We start from the raw sequence: 18,444 nt of genomic DNA on the forward strand, positions 1-18,444 counted from the left end.
TCTTATGATAAATGACAAAAGACTTCTAGTTTCACATGGGAAGCGGAATTAGACTCCATGATTTCCAAAGACCCTTCTGCCCTTGCAGTGCTATGGTTCTGTGAGATCATACCTGTGAGCACATTTGGGTCTTTTTATGTGAAGGTATTTTTCTGTGGATGCTTGGATTTACATTCATCTTTCTTTTTTAAGGAGGTTTTCCCAATAAATTTAACTAGTACTTGCTTACATTTTTCATATTTAAACCACTTATTTATTCAACGTTGTTCACTGTTTTTAGTTACTTCCTAATGCTGGCCTGCCACTGAGCTATACCCACAGCCTTTGGTTGTTAATTTCAAAGAAGCAAAAAGTTGTATTTTCAAATGCTGATATTTATCTCAAAAAAGAGTTTTGAATTAAGTTTTGTAGCTCCAAGTTCAGGAATGCAAGAAAGGGTCCATATTATATTTCTTTAAGGAAAGGCCCTATTTGGTAAAATATATCAAAATTCGTACTCCCAAATTTGCAATATTTCCTGATAACCTTGTAGGAATTTCTTTTCTCCAGAACCTAACATATTTGTCTGTATACTAACTTCCACACAGGGCTATGGAACACATCTGATGAATCATTTGAAAGAATATCATATAAAACATGACATCCTGAACTTCCTCACATATGCAGATGAATATGCAATCGGATACTTCAAGAAACAGGTGTGTTTCTCACTGCGCAACATTGTTCTGTCATTCATTTTCTTAAAATGATTCAGGTAGCTCTCATCCAAATAAGTTTTTTTTTTTTTTTCCCTTTCAGTGTTTCTATTTATAAGAAGTATTTTTATTTTGTAAGCCATATGCTCACTACATATGGGACTAGAGGTTATAGCAGACAAAGTACTACACAACTGCTTGTTGAGTGAATGAATAAATGTCATCTGTAAATGAAGCATCGTATCGTATCCTGACATTCTAAAGTATGGTATCCCTAGACTAAGAGACACTCTCAGTCCTAAGTGTGTAGAGTTGTCCAGCCTCAGGAACTTGGTGAGGCCCTAGGCAACTTAGCAAAATGGTGTCTCAAAACATAAAATAAAATGGGCTGGGGATATGGTGGCTCAACAGTAAAGTGTCCCTGGGTTCTATCCCCAGTACCAAAAAAAAAAAAAAAAATGTCTCTTCTGTGGTCCTCTTTGAGGATGATGGCAATAGTTACTTGGAATGTAAGTCTGTGCTGAGAGATGAGATAGAATATCACAGGTAATAGTTCTGAAGTCCAAGTTATTTTATGCAAATAGACACTTTGAGGAAAATTATGTTTACATTATTAGGTATTATTTATAATGTTTAATATATATCCTCAGTACTCTTGTTATTATAGCCTAAAGCATGTAGATGAATATATTGCAAACTATGAATATCACTGAATCAGCTATATATCATAGTTTTAACTTCTAGTTAAAAACTTCTAGTTAAAGTTTCATTTCTTTAATATCAAGGTTCTTTTTAATTGCATTTTTTTTTTTTTAATAGTGCTGGGGATTGAACCCAGGACCTCTCTCAAGCTAAACACATGCTCTACCATTGAGTTACATTCCCAGTTGTAATTGCTATCTTTTTTTGTTTGTTTTGGTACTGGAGATTAAACCTAGGGGTAGTTCTCTACTGAGACACATCCCTAGCCCTCTGTTATTTAAAATAGGATTTAACTAAATTTCTTAGAGCCTCCCTAAATTGCTGAGGCTGGCCTTGAACTTGTGATCCTCCTGCCTCAATCCCCTGAGCTGCCGGGGTTAAGTTGCACTAAGTCTAGCTAATTGCTGTAGTTTTTATCAAGCTTTTCTTTTCAAATTTATTTTAATATTAGTTACTGATTTTTTTAAGAATCCTAGGCACCCCCCTCACTACTTTGCGGGGGGTACTTTATAACAATCATATTTATATTGTAATTCAGTGCAAAATTAAACCTAATTTTTAGCTAATTCCATTTCCATTTCACACTTTTACATTTGATTTATTAGGGTCATAGCTTTTATGTTGCTAGCTTCCTGTTTGCACTGTTTGGTTTCTGATGTTTTTTGAACTTCATGGGTGGTTTTTAAGCTAAGCCTCTTCACAGTACGGCAGCGGGACCTTGAAGAGAGCGCATCCTGGTTCCTCGCACAGGGCCTGGCACATAGTAAGCACTCAATAGATATTTACTGCACAATGTCTCTATGAATGAATTTATTTACTTTGTAGGGTTTTTCCAAAGAAATTAAAATACCTAAAACCAAATACGTGGGCTACATCAAGGATTATGAAGGCGCCACTTTGATGGGATGTGAGCTAAATCCCCGAATTCCATACACAGAATTTTCCGTCATTATTAAAAAGCAGAAGGAGGTAAGTAGGTTGACCTGTATTCCTTCCAGCCAGCTAGCCTTCTTTGGGGTGGGTTCCTTTCATTGGGTTCTTGTGTACAGGTGTACTGTATGCTGTACTCTCAGCTTGCCATTTGTCTCCTTTTTAGGCCACACTCCTAAGAGAATCAGTGCTAGTTCAATTGGTATAAAATACGATGGCATACTTTAATTTTGTCTTGCAAAGCCTTGTACTCTCTGTCCTCAGCCATCCTTTTTTTTTTTTTTTTTTTAAATTTTTTTTAGTTGTAGATGGACACAATGCCTATATTTTATTTTTTTATGTGATGCTGAGGATCGAACCCCATGCCCTCTGTATGCGAGGCGAGCACTTTAACACTGAGCTACAACCCCAGCTCCCCCGTCAGCCATCCTTTTTAATCTTAACTCTTTGGTTTCATCTCAAATGAATTCTCTCAAGACCATTACTGATACTTTCACCTTCTTGCTGGGTGTCTTCCTCCATTATCCGCGCCCTTCATCCACACACAACAAGCCATTTCCGCTTCTGTTCCAGTTTATCCTTTGAACCTATCCAGCACTGGTTTGCTCCACCGGTTCGGATTTTAATTATTCATCTTACATAGGCATTTATCGAAGCCTGTATTAAAACCTCCTATTCATTGCATGTTCCAAAGGAGTATCCTTCTAAATATTAAGTGATTTGTTATATGATGTTGGAATGACATCTTTTATGAATTAAATGGAGCCATCAGGGGAAGGGCTGATAGATTTGAGCACATAATAATTTTCAATTTCTCTAAGGCAGAATAAGAAAAACAACATGAAAGGAGTGTAATTGGGGAGTACACAAAGGCCATTTATTAAATGAATGAACTTTGTGTGTTAAGCCCAGAACCATGTCCTTTTCTTTTTAAATTGATCTGCTTGTTCTAATTTGATATATACATGACAGCAGAGTGCATTTTGTTTCATAGTACACAAAGGAGCACAATTTTTCATTTCTCTGGTTATACACAAAGTAGAGTCACACCATTTGTGTCTTCATACATGTACCTAGGGTCATGATGTCCATCTCATTCCACCATCTTTTCTACCCCCATGCTCCCTCCCTTTCTCCAGATCCATGTCCTTGCTCCCTTCAGTTTGTTGGAGTTCAGACAATGGAGTTTGTGGCTGTGTCATCCCACATCCATTCCACTCAATACTTCGGTTATCCATTCTGGTGCACGCTAACAAATCACCAAAGAAAGACATCTGTCTTACACTCGTCTTTGTTTTCTGGTTACTACTAACATCCTTACTCCCAATTCTTACTTATATGTCAAGTGTTACCCATGTTAGTAGAGCTCCTTACTTTGGTGCATGGTAGTTATTCATTACTGTCCTCATTTTATTTAAGATGGCACAAACTTATTCTTAGGTGATTTTTTTTTTTTTTTAATTTGAAAATAAAAACGACTCTTTGGCTTCTTGGTCCAAGATGTCAGTCCGATAGAGGCTTCTAGAAAGGGCACTTGGAGGAGTTAATAAGGTGGCTGCAGGTTCCTCTTCCCCCCTGCCTCTGAGGAGCTGGCTTTCCTCATTGTTCTCTTGGGGCCTAATGAGCAGCTTTGGATTCTGCAGCAGTGTGTTCCGCATTAGAGGCTGCTGGCCAACTCCAGCCCTCACTGCACCGTGGGCTGCGCTTTCCTCGATCCTCTTCCCCGTGGTACCAGTTCACCCCCCAGTGTCAGCTGAGAGCAGGATTCCCTTGGCAGAGTCTGCGCATTCATGCTGTACTCTGTTGGCCCTTCCCACCTCCAGGGACAGCCAGCTGCACTGAGCTATTTTAGATGGCCAACAAAGCACTCAAGCTTTTAGTTCTTTTTCTTCTCTCTTCTTGGCGCCCTTCTCCTCCCTCTTTGCCTCCAGCCTTTTCTCACACATACCATTGAAGTCTATGTTGGAGGTTGGGAGCTGTTAACCTAGTTCTTAAAAAAAAAATCTGAATTCATTATAATAAAATAATTTATTTGGATGCACATACAGATTAAGTATCCCTTATCTAAAATTCTTGTGACTAGAAAGTGCATCAGATTTTGGATTCTTTCAGGTGTTGGAATATATACACTGACTTTACCCATGGAGCATTCCTAATCTGAAAACCCCCAAATCGGAAATGATCTAAAATCCAAAACTTTTTTACAATGAAAAGTAAAAGTTGCTTGGTGGTCGCAAACAAACTGTATATGCTGAGGACTTTGCTGCTTCTAAAAGAGTACAAGAGCAGAGTAAGTTGAAGCCATTAATAGAGACGGAGAGAAAAACCTCGCAGAGTTGACAGGCAGACCAGAGTGGGGAGTTAAGTACACTTCATGAGAGCGGCTCCAAGGGCAAGATGGGATCCATTGGAGCCTCCCATCACATGAATTGGCCATGTGGGTGATCGTTTTGAACTAGAAATCCTGGTAATTGAGTCAGTATGAGCGAAGACTCAGGGTGCCCCATAAGTAGATCGATAGCTACATGACTAGGAAGGATCATTAGGTATGTGGATGAAGAAAGACATTATTTGAAAAATAGTCTATAAATGGGCAGAATGGGGTGAGCACATGTCTGTGCCTGTATGTGCAGGCAGATTAAATCTAAATCCACATGTGAGACTACAAGAGACTGGGTTTGAAGGAACGAAAGTAAGGATGGGGCGAATTAATGTTTTTTTTTTGTTTGTTTTTTTTTAGTAGGAAGGCATATTAGGATTAGATGACATATTAGAGATGGGGAATCCTCTCCCCAGTTTTGTTTGGGTGTGGCTGTGAAACTGATAGCAATAGGTTATAGGACTGAGATAGGATTTGAGAGAGGATAGGATGCATTTCACTGGAACACATGTGAAATGCCTCTTGTCTCCTGATGCTTGGAGGCATAGAGATGTTAAGAAGCCCCCGTTCCCACAAAGTCACTTTTCAAAAGTTCACCATCTTCCAGGTGCCATGTGAGGTGTATGGAAACCACTTGGTGAACACTTACTTTTGAGAATTTCTTTCTTTTTTTTTTTAAATGACCTTCTGAGGCCAGCTTTTTTTTTAATATTTATTTTTTATTTGTAGTTGGACCCAATACCTTTATTTTACTTATTTACTTTTATGTGGTGCTGAGGATAGAACTCAGGGACTCACACGTGCCAGGCGAGTGCTCTACTGCTGAGCCCCAGCCCCAGACCCTTGAGAATTTCTTTAGAAAAAGAAAAAATTTTAAGTTGAACTATAGTCCTCCAGGTATTTCTGAAGGCATCCAATTAAGAGCGTGCTCTTGGGATTCTTCAACTTGTTTCTTTTTGCCTTTTGAAAAATTGCTGTCCAGAAGATTGTAAATTACAGGAGTGGTCACCTTGTGTTTCTTATTGGACAGCACTGATCTTGATTTACCAGGAATATATTTTTACCAGCCTCCTTCATTTTATGAAGTTGTTTGTTTAACTGTTAGGATTACATATTCATGCTTCAATAATTACCAGCCATATGTTTGAAATAAAGCACTAGAATTTTTTTTTGTTTTCCTTTGCGAATTCAGTTAGTGACTTTTAATGTATTTTGTTTTGTTTTATTTTGTTTTTTTTCCAACATACAGTTGTGATATGTTCAGGGTGATGATTTTTGAGATTTTTGTTTTTTAAAAGAAAATGGCAATGCCTTGGAATTAGGTACCTGAGGATAATAAGAATTATTTTTACAGAATTAAACATCTCTCAGACTTCTGGAATCAGCCCTGGTGGCTCATGTCATGGTTGTGTTGAATAACAGACAATAATTTAGAGCAGCTTTTTGGGAAGCAAACAGTATAGTTTGGGGTTCAACCTTGAGAAGTTTAAATAATAGTGGGGCTATAACTGTTCCAGGCTTTTGGGACTTTCTGAGGGCCTGTTCATCTCCTCCAGTCTCAAAAGAGCAGTTCCTTGCTGATGTATGTGAAGAGACCCTGCCACTTGACTGGGTAGTGAATGCCCAGGGCTGCTTTCCTGTAACTCTGACAGAGCTCCTCAGAGAAGCCAAGCAAAATAATTGGCTCTTATGCTAAAGATGACAAGTAGGCCTTAGGGGCAGTGTGTTCTCTCAGTGTTAGCTTTTCTTGATGGCAGGGACAAGTCATTGGAAGACAGTTGTGTAAATGTCACTAAAGGACCATGATATAAAACAATGTTTTCATTTCTTACTCGATAATAGCATTCATCCTTTCCTCTCATTTTGTTTCATAAAAAATACTTTGTTAGGAAAATGTTTCGTTAGGCCTGTTGACTTGAACTGTATCATTACAGACTTCTTTCACTAACCACGTGTTCTTCCTGTGCTTTACAGATAATTAAAAAGCTGATAGAACGAAAACAGGCCCAGATTCGTAAAGTCTACCCTGGACTTTCCTGTTTTAAAGATGGAGTTCGACAGATTCCTATAGAAAGCATTCCTGGAATTAGTATGTATAGACCTTTTTTTTAAAAGCATCATCTTTTGGTAACACCATGAATTGTTTAAAACAATTTCAGAGTGCAGTAATTTGAAAAGCCTTTTGTTGCCCTTCTGGCTCCATGAAGACAGCAAAAGCTTTCCTGTGAATGTCTTTTCTCCTCTCCCAATTCATAGAAACCAAACGAGTGCCCTCTTGCTAGAGCTGTTTATACCCACCATTTGTTGAGAGCCTGCCATTTGTAGCACAATGCTTGGCACTACCCATATGCACCACTGAAAGAAGGGAATTCTACTCTTAACACTTGAGGAAATAGACTCCCAGAATGGTTATTTCATTTAACATTAAATGGCACATAATCAGATGGTTAGTATTAGATACAAGACAATTCTGATCTCCTTCAAACATCTTGCTGTTTGCACCAAGTCTTATTGGAATGGCAAATGAAACTGCACAGATATGTGCTTGAATACATTAGTTTCCTCAGAGTTTAAGATTATTTTCCATGTGTCATGGAAATCATATAATTGATTACAAGTCCCTTATTTTACATTAGTTTTCCTAAGGGTTCTTTTCTGTAGAGTAGAGATGAGTTGTATTGGGTTTTTATAAATTAAAAGCCATTGACTATCATTGACTATCGTTTGGTATTCTTATTTAGTTCAAATCCATGTTCATGTAATATATTGAAGATGGGAAAAGTAAAAAAAAATAGAGTTCTCCAGAAAAATTAAGAATGTATTTGGGTGAGATTACTTCATTATATCTATTCTATAGAAAAAAATCTTACTGTTAAACCCAGAAATTCTACTTCCCTATATTGTCCCTGTTAATGGCATAATAGCTGCTTGTATCACAAATGCTTATTTGTTTCAAGCATTCATCTGTTTCCTTTTTTAAATCAGCTAATCTCAAAAGGGGTAATCTCCTGATTTTTAGAGTTCTGATTTGATTTATATTTTGGTAAACTCACGAGGCAAGATGTTAAGCAACATATTTAGGGTAAGTGAGTGTTTAGGAGAGAGCAGGAAATCAAATCCAGATCTATGGGTCCCCAGGATGTCTATAGTAAACCATCTCACATTACAAGCAGGGTCCTGGCCAAATACAATAGAAACCAGAGCAGGGTTTGTTCTGATCTAAAATAACAGTTTTCCCCTTTGACGTGGTGATTAGCAAATTATTTGATTTCCAATCCAAAAAAATACAGTACTAGGTCATTTTTTTTTTTTTTATGCTTTTCCATAAGAGGTTGGAGTTCCTGCTTTCAAAAACACTAATGTGCAGGATAAGGTTGTTGGATTGGGAATCGTTTGGTGTTGTGAGCTATATAAGAAAGTAAATAAGTTCTGTTAATTTCTGTCTGTTCCCCAAAATAGACTTTTGTTGAGGCATGGCTATCATTTAGGATGCTTTTGATAAGTAGGAAGTATGTTATTCTCTTGACCAAAAGCAGTTCTCATTTAGTGTTTGATTTTGTTGACATTTAGGAGAGACAGGCTGGAAACCAAGTGGAAAAGAGAAAAGGTAAGTAAGAGGGGTGGATGATGTTAATAGAAGTGATCTTTTTCACCTCCCAGAAATTTAGGAAAAAAAAAGGGAAAACTGATGATAATCAGTAATATCATAGTTGGTGGGTTTCACTTTTCATTAAACGTTCTAGAATGGTTCCAGTTTTTCTTTTCTTTTTTTTTTTTAATGAGACCGAGCTGAATAGTAATCAGGGGGCAAAGAGGGTAGAAGCTAGAAGCTAATCCTTGCTGTTTATTCTTTTCTTTTTAAGTAAAGAGCCCAAAGATCCTGACCAACTGTACAGCACCCTCAAGAGCATCCTCCAGCAGGTGAAGGTGGGTGTTCTCTTCGTTCACCTCATGCAAGTATTTTGAAATGATTTCCCAACGTGGAATTTCCATATTAGATACCTTACTTTTTTCTTTACCCAAGAGCCATCAAAGCGCTTGGCCCTTCATGGAACCTGTGAAGAGAACAGAAGCTCCCGGATATTATGAAGTTATAAGGTTCCCCATGGGTAATACCATTAAAATTTTCTAAGTATCGATTTGAAACTCTCTGGATGGTGGTGTGGGGGACAAAGAGTGGCTGAGGTTGATTTGTAGTCCTCTGTGGTGGGGTAGGAAGTGTATGATGAGGGTGGGATTCTATTTACTTGTGGTGGGGGGGACAGTAATGTCAGAGCAAAAGGACAAGGGAGAAGCGGGTGGTTCTGTTCAGTAGAGTCAGCATGCAGCTGTCTTTGAGAGCCCCCACACACTCGCCACACCAGATGCAGAAAGTCGAGGTGGAGGACTGAACTGCAGGTAGTACTGGACATGGAAACTGGCCGCTTGGACATAACCTTGTTATATTCTACCTGTTTGGTTGCAAATGGAAAAATAGCAGGTTTTGTCCTTTTGATATGCTTTAAGCCTGTCCTAACTGGCTATTCCTTATAAGAATTTTTCAAGGTAATATGAAAGAAGGTAGTTTAAGCCAATTGGCTACTGTACTTTCAGAGGGAGAAACTATAGATAATGGAGTTCTTGATTGTCCACCATGTTGATAGTTACTGTTATTGGTCAACGTATACTGTTTATTTTAAACTTTGTCCTCCTCCAAAAGCAACGAAAGACCCCTTAGAAATGGGAATTGTAGAATTTGGTGTTATGCTTTGTACTATGATAAAAGGAAGGCTTAATTGAATCAATTGAGAACGCCCAGGTTTTCTCTTTTGTCAGTACTGGGGATAAAACCCAGGGGAACTTTTATTACTGAGCTACATCCTCAACCCTTTTTAAATTTTTAGACAGGTTCTCACCAAGTTGCTGAGGTTAGCCTCCAACTTGAGATCTTTCTGTCTTACTCTCCTGAGTAGCTGGGATTAAAGGCGTGAACCACCATGCCCCTGCTGAGAACTCCCAATTTTAAATCATTTTGGCAGTGTGCAGATGACAGCTAGCTGAAGCGAGAGGCAGTTCCTTTTCTGTTCCAAGTGTTAAAATGTGAAAGAAAGAAGGAAAGGGATCCACTAGGTCCTCCATGACTGAGAGTTATTTGCAGGTGTTTCCTGTGGCACTGCTTTTTACATGAATGTTATTTATAGTTATAATGATTTTGGTGGCCTACCGTCATTATACCTCTATGTGTTTTTCTGTCTCTCATCTCTGCCTCGCTACTATATATTTTAGTATGAGAAAATCAGAGGGAGAGTTGACATAGTCTAGAACCCTACATGTCAGGGTGGTTTGGGAACTGATATTTTCCACCATGTGAAAAATACGTTAGAATCCTTTACTTTTCATTTCCAGCCCTAAGTGAACTGGTTTTAGCATCCTCCGGACATCTCTTTTTTTTGCTACCCCTGAGATATATCTCTAGCCCCACCTCAACTGGTTTTGGGAAACTCTCTCATGAGAGTGTGAGTGTGGGGAGTAGTTCACTCCACACGTGCAGTGTGAGGTCTAGTAATTCCCCCTAATGTAACTTAAAGTCTGTTGTGTGGAAGTTTCTTGCTTGTTCTATTCTGAGAAAGGTGTGAGCTTCTCTAGTTGGAAGCCACCTGTAGGCACACCCAAGAACTCATGTGGAGAAAATTGACCCTGTTGAGCAATGCCAGTAATGGATGAGATGTGGACCAGACGGATTTCATTTAAACAGAAACGGTGCTCCTTAGTGGAACAATAATTCTTTTCTTGAGATGCCTTTGGATGCTGAACAAAATGTGTAGTCCTGCCCCTAAGATGTTCATGTATTTGAAGATAAGACTGATGAAACAATATTTTTACATTTCCCCATTATTTCCTTTATGGGTTTTTTTTGTTTTGTTTTGTTTTGTTGGTACTGGGCATTGAACCCAGGGGTGCTTTACCCACTGAACTACATTCCTCGTTCTTTTCATTTATTTATTTTTAAATTTTGAGACAGGATATCAGTAAGTTGTTGAGGTGCTTGCTAACTTTTCTAAGGCTGGCCTCAAAATTGTGATCCTCCTGCCTCGGCCTCCTGAGTTGCTGGGATTACAGGTGTATGTCACTGTGCCTGGCCTTCATGGATTTTTCTAAAATCATTTCTTCTTTTTCCCTTGTGTTCTAAAAACTCCTTTGTCTCCTGGGATGGAATCTCACATGACATGTGGTGAGCTGTACATTGATTGGACTGTGTCAACATTTTGACTCAAGCCTGAGTTCTTCCTACCCATGGATCCGTAGGCAGGGTTTTCCTGTTTACAATTCCCAGGTTGGGTAGGGAGGGGAATGAAAATAGAATAATTTATTGGTGTCATCACCTATATTTAGTCCCCTATTTTAACCTGCACCATTTGGTCATTTGAGAGAATCGAAGAAAGCTAGGGATAGAAGGTGCTATCTTAGAATAGAAGGGAAATAGAGGAAGTATTCAAAACGCACCATATCATTCAGGAATTTTACAGACTCTAAAATTCTAGTTTTGTTTCTTTTACCTTTTATGCTCTCCCATTTCTGCTTACCCACTTCCCTCCAATAAAAAAAGTTTGGAAAGCTTTGGAGCCAACTTTTTTTTGTGTCAAATTCTGTCCACCCCCGGTGTGCTTACTTGTATTTTCTTTCTTTCTTTTTTTTTGCTATATGATTTTTCCTTCTAAAACATTATATTGGACAGCAGAAGTTTAAGTGGCAGACAGCAAAGTGGTAGGAATGTATGTAAACACCTAATTTTACTTACGGAGGCATAATTTAGTTGTTCTTTCTTAAAGGAAAGAACATCTTGATCTGTTCAGTCACACTTAGGTAAGATATTTGGTGGAGAATTTGCGAAGTCTTTGTTTATCTTAACACTTTCAGGTTTTTTTTCCCTCTCTCTCCAAACTGTTTCAGTTTAAGAAAGGAAAACTAAAAGTTGAGCTTACAGAGGGATGCCATACATTGTTGAGATTCTAGGCTTTAATCAGAAGAGATAAGCAGTACAAAACATTTCTCATTTTTTTTTTCCTTTTGTGTTTTGTGGCAGAATTAGAATTTTAATGCAAGTAAATTTTTTTCCCATTTTGGGATGTAGTACATCAATTTACTAATCTTATTAAATGATAATGCCAATGTATTTACTTATAAATTTCTCTCCCTCTGGAAAATTTGATAATATAGTGGGACCTTGGGGTATTGGTAGTTAGAATGTTTTTTTTTTTAAAGCCATTTTGTCTTATTTTTCCATGTATAGTTATTACAATCATAACTTTTAATGATAGAACCAGACTTAACAACCAGGGGCCCATAAACAGACAAATGTTAGTGTCTTCTAATTTGCATGGAGTTCTTTAAATTGGTCCCAAGAGTGAGGATGGAGGAAACTGCATTGTAGTTTTGCAAGTTTAGATGAAGTAGTGTTTTCACTTATAGACTAATACAATTTAAAGCAAGTAGATATATTGGGAAATTTAAAAAAAAATTTTTTTTTAGTTGTATATGGACACAACACCTTTATTATTTATTTACTTATTTTTATGTGGTGCTGAGGATCAAACCCAGTGCCTCACACATGCGAGGAAATCGCTCTGCCACTGAACCACAATCCCAGCCCAATTGGGAAAATATTTTTTACAAGTCTTGCTAGGCTTACTTGCTTTGGAAACGTAGATTACGAAGTAAAGTTTGTCATTTTTATATCATTCATGACACATGAGACCTTTTTTTTTTTTTTTTTTTTTACTATTTTATGTCCCAGTCAGTGATGTGTTTGCAGATGATTAATTTTTCTACTGTAGTCCTGTGTAGAACACCAAAACAACTGTGAATTTAGTGAAATAAACTCAGTCTGATTGTTTTCTGTAATTAAATGATTCAGTACAAAAGTTCCACCTGCTCTCTGCCATGAAGACAGAGCCTCTTCTGTTTAATTCTGAATGAATAGCTAACAGTAGTCAGTTCATCAAACTTATCATTGCTAATCTACTTAGCTTCCTTGTGCTTAATAGGGGATTGGACCAGTTGACTGATAATGGTCCCTTTAATGTTAAAATGGCTGTGATTTTACATTAAAAAAAAAAAGTCAAAAAGAATGAACATAAGATTTAAGAATTATTTTCCTTAGTCCTAAGAATTTCTCTTAAACAATAGTATTGCGATGATAAAAACGTAATTGAACCAACAACAGATTTCTTTCCCAGCGTCACTTTTATCAGGTGGTGTTTAAAAGGAGTCAAAGATTGCTAATATATTTTTTTTCCTGTGCAGATCTGAAAACCATGAGTGAACGCCTCAAGAATAGGTACTACGTGTCTAAGAAATTATTCATGGCAGACTTACAGCGAGTTTTTACCAATTGCAAAGAGTACAACCCCCCTGAGAGTGAATACTACAAATGTGCCAATATCCTGGAGAAATTCTTCTTCAGTAAAATCAAGGAAGCTGGATTAATTGACAAGTGATTTCTTTTCCCTCTGCTTCTTAGAAACTCATTGAGCAGTGTGCCTAAAGCAAGGTGGTTTAGTTTTTTAAAGAATTGGATGATATGTTGAAGAGACTTGTAAATGTAATAATTAGCACTTTTGAAAAACAGAAAAACCTCCTTTTAGCTTTCAGATATGTATTTAAATTGAAGTCATAGAACATTTTTATTTTATGGAATAGATTTTAATCTATTTACTACTATTATGTAAATTTTCTATGGCATGTCTGTTAGCCAACTATTCCATGATAGATGATCAGGGGTTTCCTCAAAACCTGTATGTGAGGAAATTGCACATAGTACCATGATTTGGGGGAATCTAGAAAATTTTCAGACCGTGAATGTTTCCATTTTTTTCTAATGGAATGTGAGAGTTTATTTTTATTTTATTCTGAAGGACTTTAAGGAAGGGATACATGATAAAGAGCCCTGTAAAAGGTTAAATATGTGATGTTGAAGTCTCATTGTAGACTTTTTATATATATATTTTTAAAACACTCATCTAGATGAGGTGCTTTGAGCAGTTCTGAAAAATGCAGTTTCACAAAAGCAAACTGCTTTGATTCCTAAGGAACAAATTCTAAATAATGCAAACTTTTTATAAGCATCTGGGGTTTTGATAATTCTGTGTACCTACAACAAATTTGTGAGTGTATAACCACTATTTCTATAATTCTTTTCTCTACATAAAAATGTAATATCATGTTGACTTAGCTTATGCAGGCCATAAGTTCCAAAAGATAATTTCCTAGGCCACAAAGGCATACACTTGAAAACACTTGAGATCAAATCAATGTGCTTTAATAGGAAAAGATGTGATAGTCAATACATCTATCAATCTGGTGAGTCTTTGCTCTAATAAATGAGGATTTTTTCCTCTTTTTGTGATACACACAACCCCACCAAATAATGACTATGTGAATCATTTTCTTTTTGGATCTCCAGATTATGTTTATTGTTTGAGGTGAATTAAGTTCCCACCAAGGTTTGCTGTCAGTATTTTAACACCTACATCGCTGTATGGGTCCAGGGTTCTATCCCACTGAAATCCATCACACGGTCTTACTAACTAACCTGTCTTGGGATTCCAGCTTAGTGCTTGGTTTTATTTACTGATTACACTACATAGAAAAGTGGGACATCTGCCACCCCAACTCTGGGAAAACCAACTAATATACCACCATATAAATGAAGGCCATCTGGATGGTTTCGACACTAATTTTTATGATGCAAATTTATAAACTGATTTTGTAAAGGACGAGGTTTTAAAAATGTAATTTAACTTATGTTTTCTATCAGCATAAATTAAAATGGGTCATCAGTAGTCATTAAAAACAGTTGTCAGAAATAATCTGTATGAAGGAAAAAAAACTTGCAAATGACTATTAAGTTGGAAGTATTGTTTTTGATGTATAAGGGATGTTCAGAATGCTCACATTTGAAAAACTCCTCAACTTTTTTTTTAGTATAAGAAACCACCTTGAGTGGTGTCTAGATTTCTAATGAAGAATGATGATACAGTTTGGAAAAGTATCTTGGACTGGTTTTAAACAGAGCTTTGTACCGGATTTGCCGAAGCATCTGTTCAGCTTGGTATCCTGTGAAAGTTTGTTATTTTCTGGGTAGACATTCTTATAGAGTATTGTCTTTAAAATCAGATTGTCTCTTCTATATTGAAAGCATTTTTATGTTTTCTAATTTAAAAATTAATATTTTCTTATAGATACTGTGCAATAAAGCTGAAGTAGAATGTGTGGTTTTTGCAAATGCTTTAACAGCTGATAAAATTTTACATTTGTAAAATTAATATATTGTACTGGTACAAAATAGTTTTAAATTATATTTTAAAAATCTCCCAATCTGGTGGTGTGTTTTCTTCTTCTAGCAGCCTGAGGTCAATAAGAGAAATGTGTGATCTTGTTTGTCCATCGACTGTATCCTTAATCCTTGGCTCTTTGGCTTTTGCTGAAGGTGTTTGGAATTGCTGCATTTGTGGGCATTTTTGTTAAAAACCCATATTCCATTGGTGAGAGATTTTCAAGAGAAAAGACACTGTTGTTTGTGTCAACAACAGCAACAAAAGATCCATCCGTAAAAGAGTCTTATAAGTTAAAAGATGTTTTTAGCCAGGTGCATGGTACACAGCTGTAATGCCAAGCATCTTGAAGGCTGAAGCAGGTGCATGGCAAGTTCAAGGTCAGCCTGGGTAACTTAGTAAGAACCTGCCTTAAAATAATAAAAGGGATATAGCTCAGTGGTAGAGCACAACTGGGTTTGGTTCTCAGTGACCACCCCCTCCTCCAAAAAAAAAAAAAAAAAAAGCGGTGATGGTGGGTGGGGGGTGTTTGTATTTATTCTTTTACTTTCCATCTGTGAAGTACAGAAATACAGGAATGAGGAGAGACTTAAAAGTACAACAGATTTTTAAACATCACCAAAATGAGCAGCTAATGTTACTCAAAATGCTGTCTATAGGAAATAATATATCCTGCTAGAGTTTGAGAAGACCCAACAAAGAATCGGACACCTCTTCCCTACTGAAATCTGAACCTGGAAGTTAACCAAACAAAACAAAAAAGTCACACACTGGCCAAAATATTACCTTTACTACTAACAAAAAGAGTCCTGGAGAATGTTGCCTCCTTATCTGAGGCAAATGGTTTTTGCATTGGGGAACCCCAGAATGTGATTGACTCTTCCATCATCTGCAGCTCCGCACCACTGTGGACTTCCGCCTCCATGGGCAAGGCTTTTACTATTAGACTCAGTGTATGGCCAAGAGCAATGGTGCTCTGTGAAGGCAGGCTACTTGAAAAGCATGGGTCAGAGAAGGACTTATCAATCTATGTCCAGCCTTCTTTGATAAGGGTGTTATTGCTTATTGCATAGTTAGGGTGAGTCTCATGGAGCAGCAGGAAGCCAGAAGATGGGTGTCCTACGTGCAAATGAAACTTTTGGAAATTATATGTGTAAAATTTAAAACTTTTTTTTCTTTTCTGATTATTCAACCAGTAGTTTAAAAATGGCCATATTTATTAGAAGAAACTGCTGAAAAGGGGACTGTGAGATCTATGTTTTACCCAGAAGTAAAATTTATAATCATGGTGATTTAGAAACAAAAGATTATACTGAGGGACTGTGGGAAGGCTAGTATTTTGTTATTCTTAAGTTTATGTTTTTCAGATTAGCTCTCAATGTTTGTTTATTTGTTTATTTAGGTTTATTTAGGATTGAACCCAGGGGCACTGTAACACGGAGCTACATCTCCAGTTCTTTTGATTTTATATTTTGAGACAGGGTCTTAGTTGCTGAAGCTGGCCTTGAACTTTTTGATCCTCCTGCCTCAACTTCCTGAGTCGCTTGGATGACGGGGAGGGCACCACTTTTCCTTGCCCTCAGTGTTTGTTTAAAAAATTCTAAGTGCTGCACAAGGAAGGTTACTGGTGGCAGTCCTTGGCCTTTTCCATATTGTTCTGAGCTATTGTTAGTTCTTAACTACCCTTCTCTTTTTAACAAAGTAAAAATGCCAAAGAGATCATTTTACTTGGGAATATCAAAGATCATAATAATTACAAATTCTTAAGAGATAGTAGTTAGTATGACATTTTTTCTTTTTTGAAACATATTTCAATTTCTTGACTATTTTTTCTGTGAGAAAAAAATGTAGAGGACGGGGAAGGTGGGCAGGGAGGGTGGTGGCAGGGACTGAAATCAAGTTTGAATCTTAAGGCTCTCGTTAGTATTTACTTTCTCCTTTGGATGCAACAGTGCTGTAAATTGTGATGAAGACTACTAGGGCAGCCTGGTGCGGTGGTGCATGCCTGTAATCCCAGCTGCTCGGGAGGCTGAGGCAGGAGGATCAAGAGTTCAAAAGCCAGCTTCAGCAATGTCAAGGTGCTAAGCAACTCAGCGAGACCCTGTCTCTAAATAAAATAAAAAATGGGGCTGGGAATGTGGCTTAGTTCAACCTGCAGTACCCTCCCCAACCCCCTTCCCCCCCCCCCCCCGCCCCAAATAACCAGATATCCCAGATAACAAGAGCAAATACAGTGTTACTATTGTCCCAGTTAAGTAAACAGATGAAAATGGACTTTAGGATGGGGAAAAATAAAAATGGCAAGAAACTTCCCAGGTGTACTTTGGAAGAAGATCTTCAGCAAAATACATAGAAGATGCTCAAAGGAGATGAGAGAATAACCACCATGAGCATCATGAAAAGCCACTTTATGACAGCATTGTGGGGAAAGGAAGCTAACCAGGACAAAGCTGGACATTTTGTCAGGGTTTATTAAAACAGTGGGATTTCAACAAAGCAAACGAGTTAAGGTTTTAGCTCCTTTTTGCTGCTTTGGCAGGGTCAGCTGAAAAAGGGGAAAAACAGGTTACTTATGTGTATTTAGATATATGTGTGTGTGAGTTGAACTGAAGGTTACCAGTTTCAGCTTAACTAGGTTGGAAGTTCTTTAAAAGAAATCTTGGTGAATTTGTTGGGGGCTTAAGGGCCTCCTTAATGAACATGATCACATTCCTTCACATTCTGGCATATCAGTTCCTGTGGTTGTTGGACTCTCCTAAACTTCATGGGTGAACCCAGTTTAAGAAGTTTTGCTGTCAATCTCCCATCGTATGCATTTGACAGATGGATGTCTACTTTCAGCTTAAATACATCTAAGAATAGGGAATTGCCTTTTTGTGTTTGTACAATAGGACTGCCCAACAATGGAACAAAGTGCTATAACAAAGCTTTTGGGTTGGGTTGAATTTAGTTGTTTTAAAGACAGTTCAATACTGTTTATGACCAAGCTATATTCACATCTTTTTTTTTTTTTTTTCAGAATGCTATTAAATGTGCCAGCACTGTTTCTATCCCTGATACAACATAGCACACTTGTGTATTTGTAAACTGTAGGCACAATTCAACCTCCCTTCTAATTTTAAAATCACCATCCCTTTTTAATTTTTTAAAAAGGGCCGTAATTAACATGCAACAAAATGCATGGATTTTAAGTGTTCGGTTAGATGACTGTTGTCAGTTGTGGAGTATATCAACTACTCTAAAAAGAACATTTCCATCACCCAAGAAAAATTCCTCCTGCCTCTTTCCAATAAATTCTTTCCTGCTCCAGGCAACCACTTCTGTCACCATTGATTAGTTCTGTCCTTTAATTTCATGTAAATTGAATCTTGCTATTTGTACTCTTGGGTGTGGTTCATACATGTGGTGGCATGTTATCATTGCT

The 18,444-nt window shown here is 37.4% G+C and overlaps 1 protein-coding gene across 8 annotated transcripts in view; it reads left to right on the forward strand.

The window, feature by feature from the left end:
• Positions 1-15,063, forward strand: part of Kat2b (lysine acetyltransferase 2B) — a 102,610-nt gene extending 87,547 nt beyond the window's left edge. Inside the window, exons 12-18 of one of the 8 annotated variants that reach the window (XR_009228912.1) lie at positions 588-698; positions 2,223-2,366; positions 6,682-6,796; positions 8,278-8,314; positions 8,576-8,634; positions 8,732-8,805; positions 12,991-13,014. Coding sequence is in view for 6 of the 8 variants with exons in the window: in XM_046467726.2 (XP_046323682.1) it covers positions 588-698; positions 2,223-2,366; positions 6,682-6,796; positions 8,278-8,314; positions 8,571-8,634; positions 8,732-8,816; positions 12,991-13,184 (750 nt within the window). In the remaining 2 variants the exon portion in view is untranslated. Of the gene's footprint in view, positions 1-587; positions 699-2,222; positions 2,367-4,439; positions 5,511-6,681; positions 6,797-8,277; positions 8,315-8,570; positions 8,635-8,731; positions 8,821-12,990 lie in introns of those variants that run through there. The other 7 variants (XM_058586562.1, XM_046467726.2, XM_058586563.1 and 4 more) reach the window with 7 other exon arrangements.
• The last annotated feature ends 3,381 nt before the right edge of the window (positions 15,064-18,444 follow it).

Source organism: Marmota monax, unplaced genomic scaffold, assembly GCF_021218885.2.
Source record: "Marmota monax isolate L192 unplaced genomic scaffold, Marmota_monax_Labrador192_F-V1.1 WCK01_AAM20220418_F8-fsc00152, whole genome shotgun sequence".
Classification (NCBI taxonomy): Eukaryota; Metazoa; Chordata; class Mammalia; order Rodentia; family Sciuridae; genus Marmota; species Marmota monax.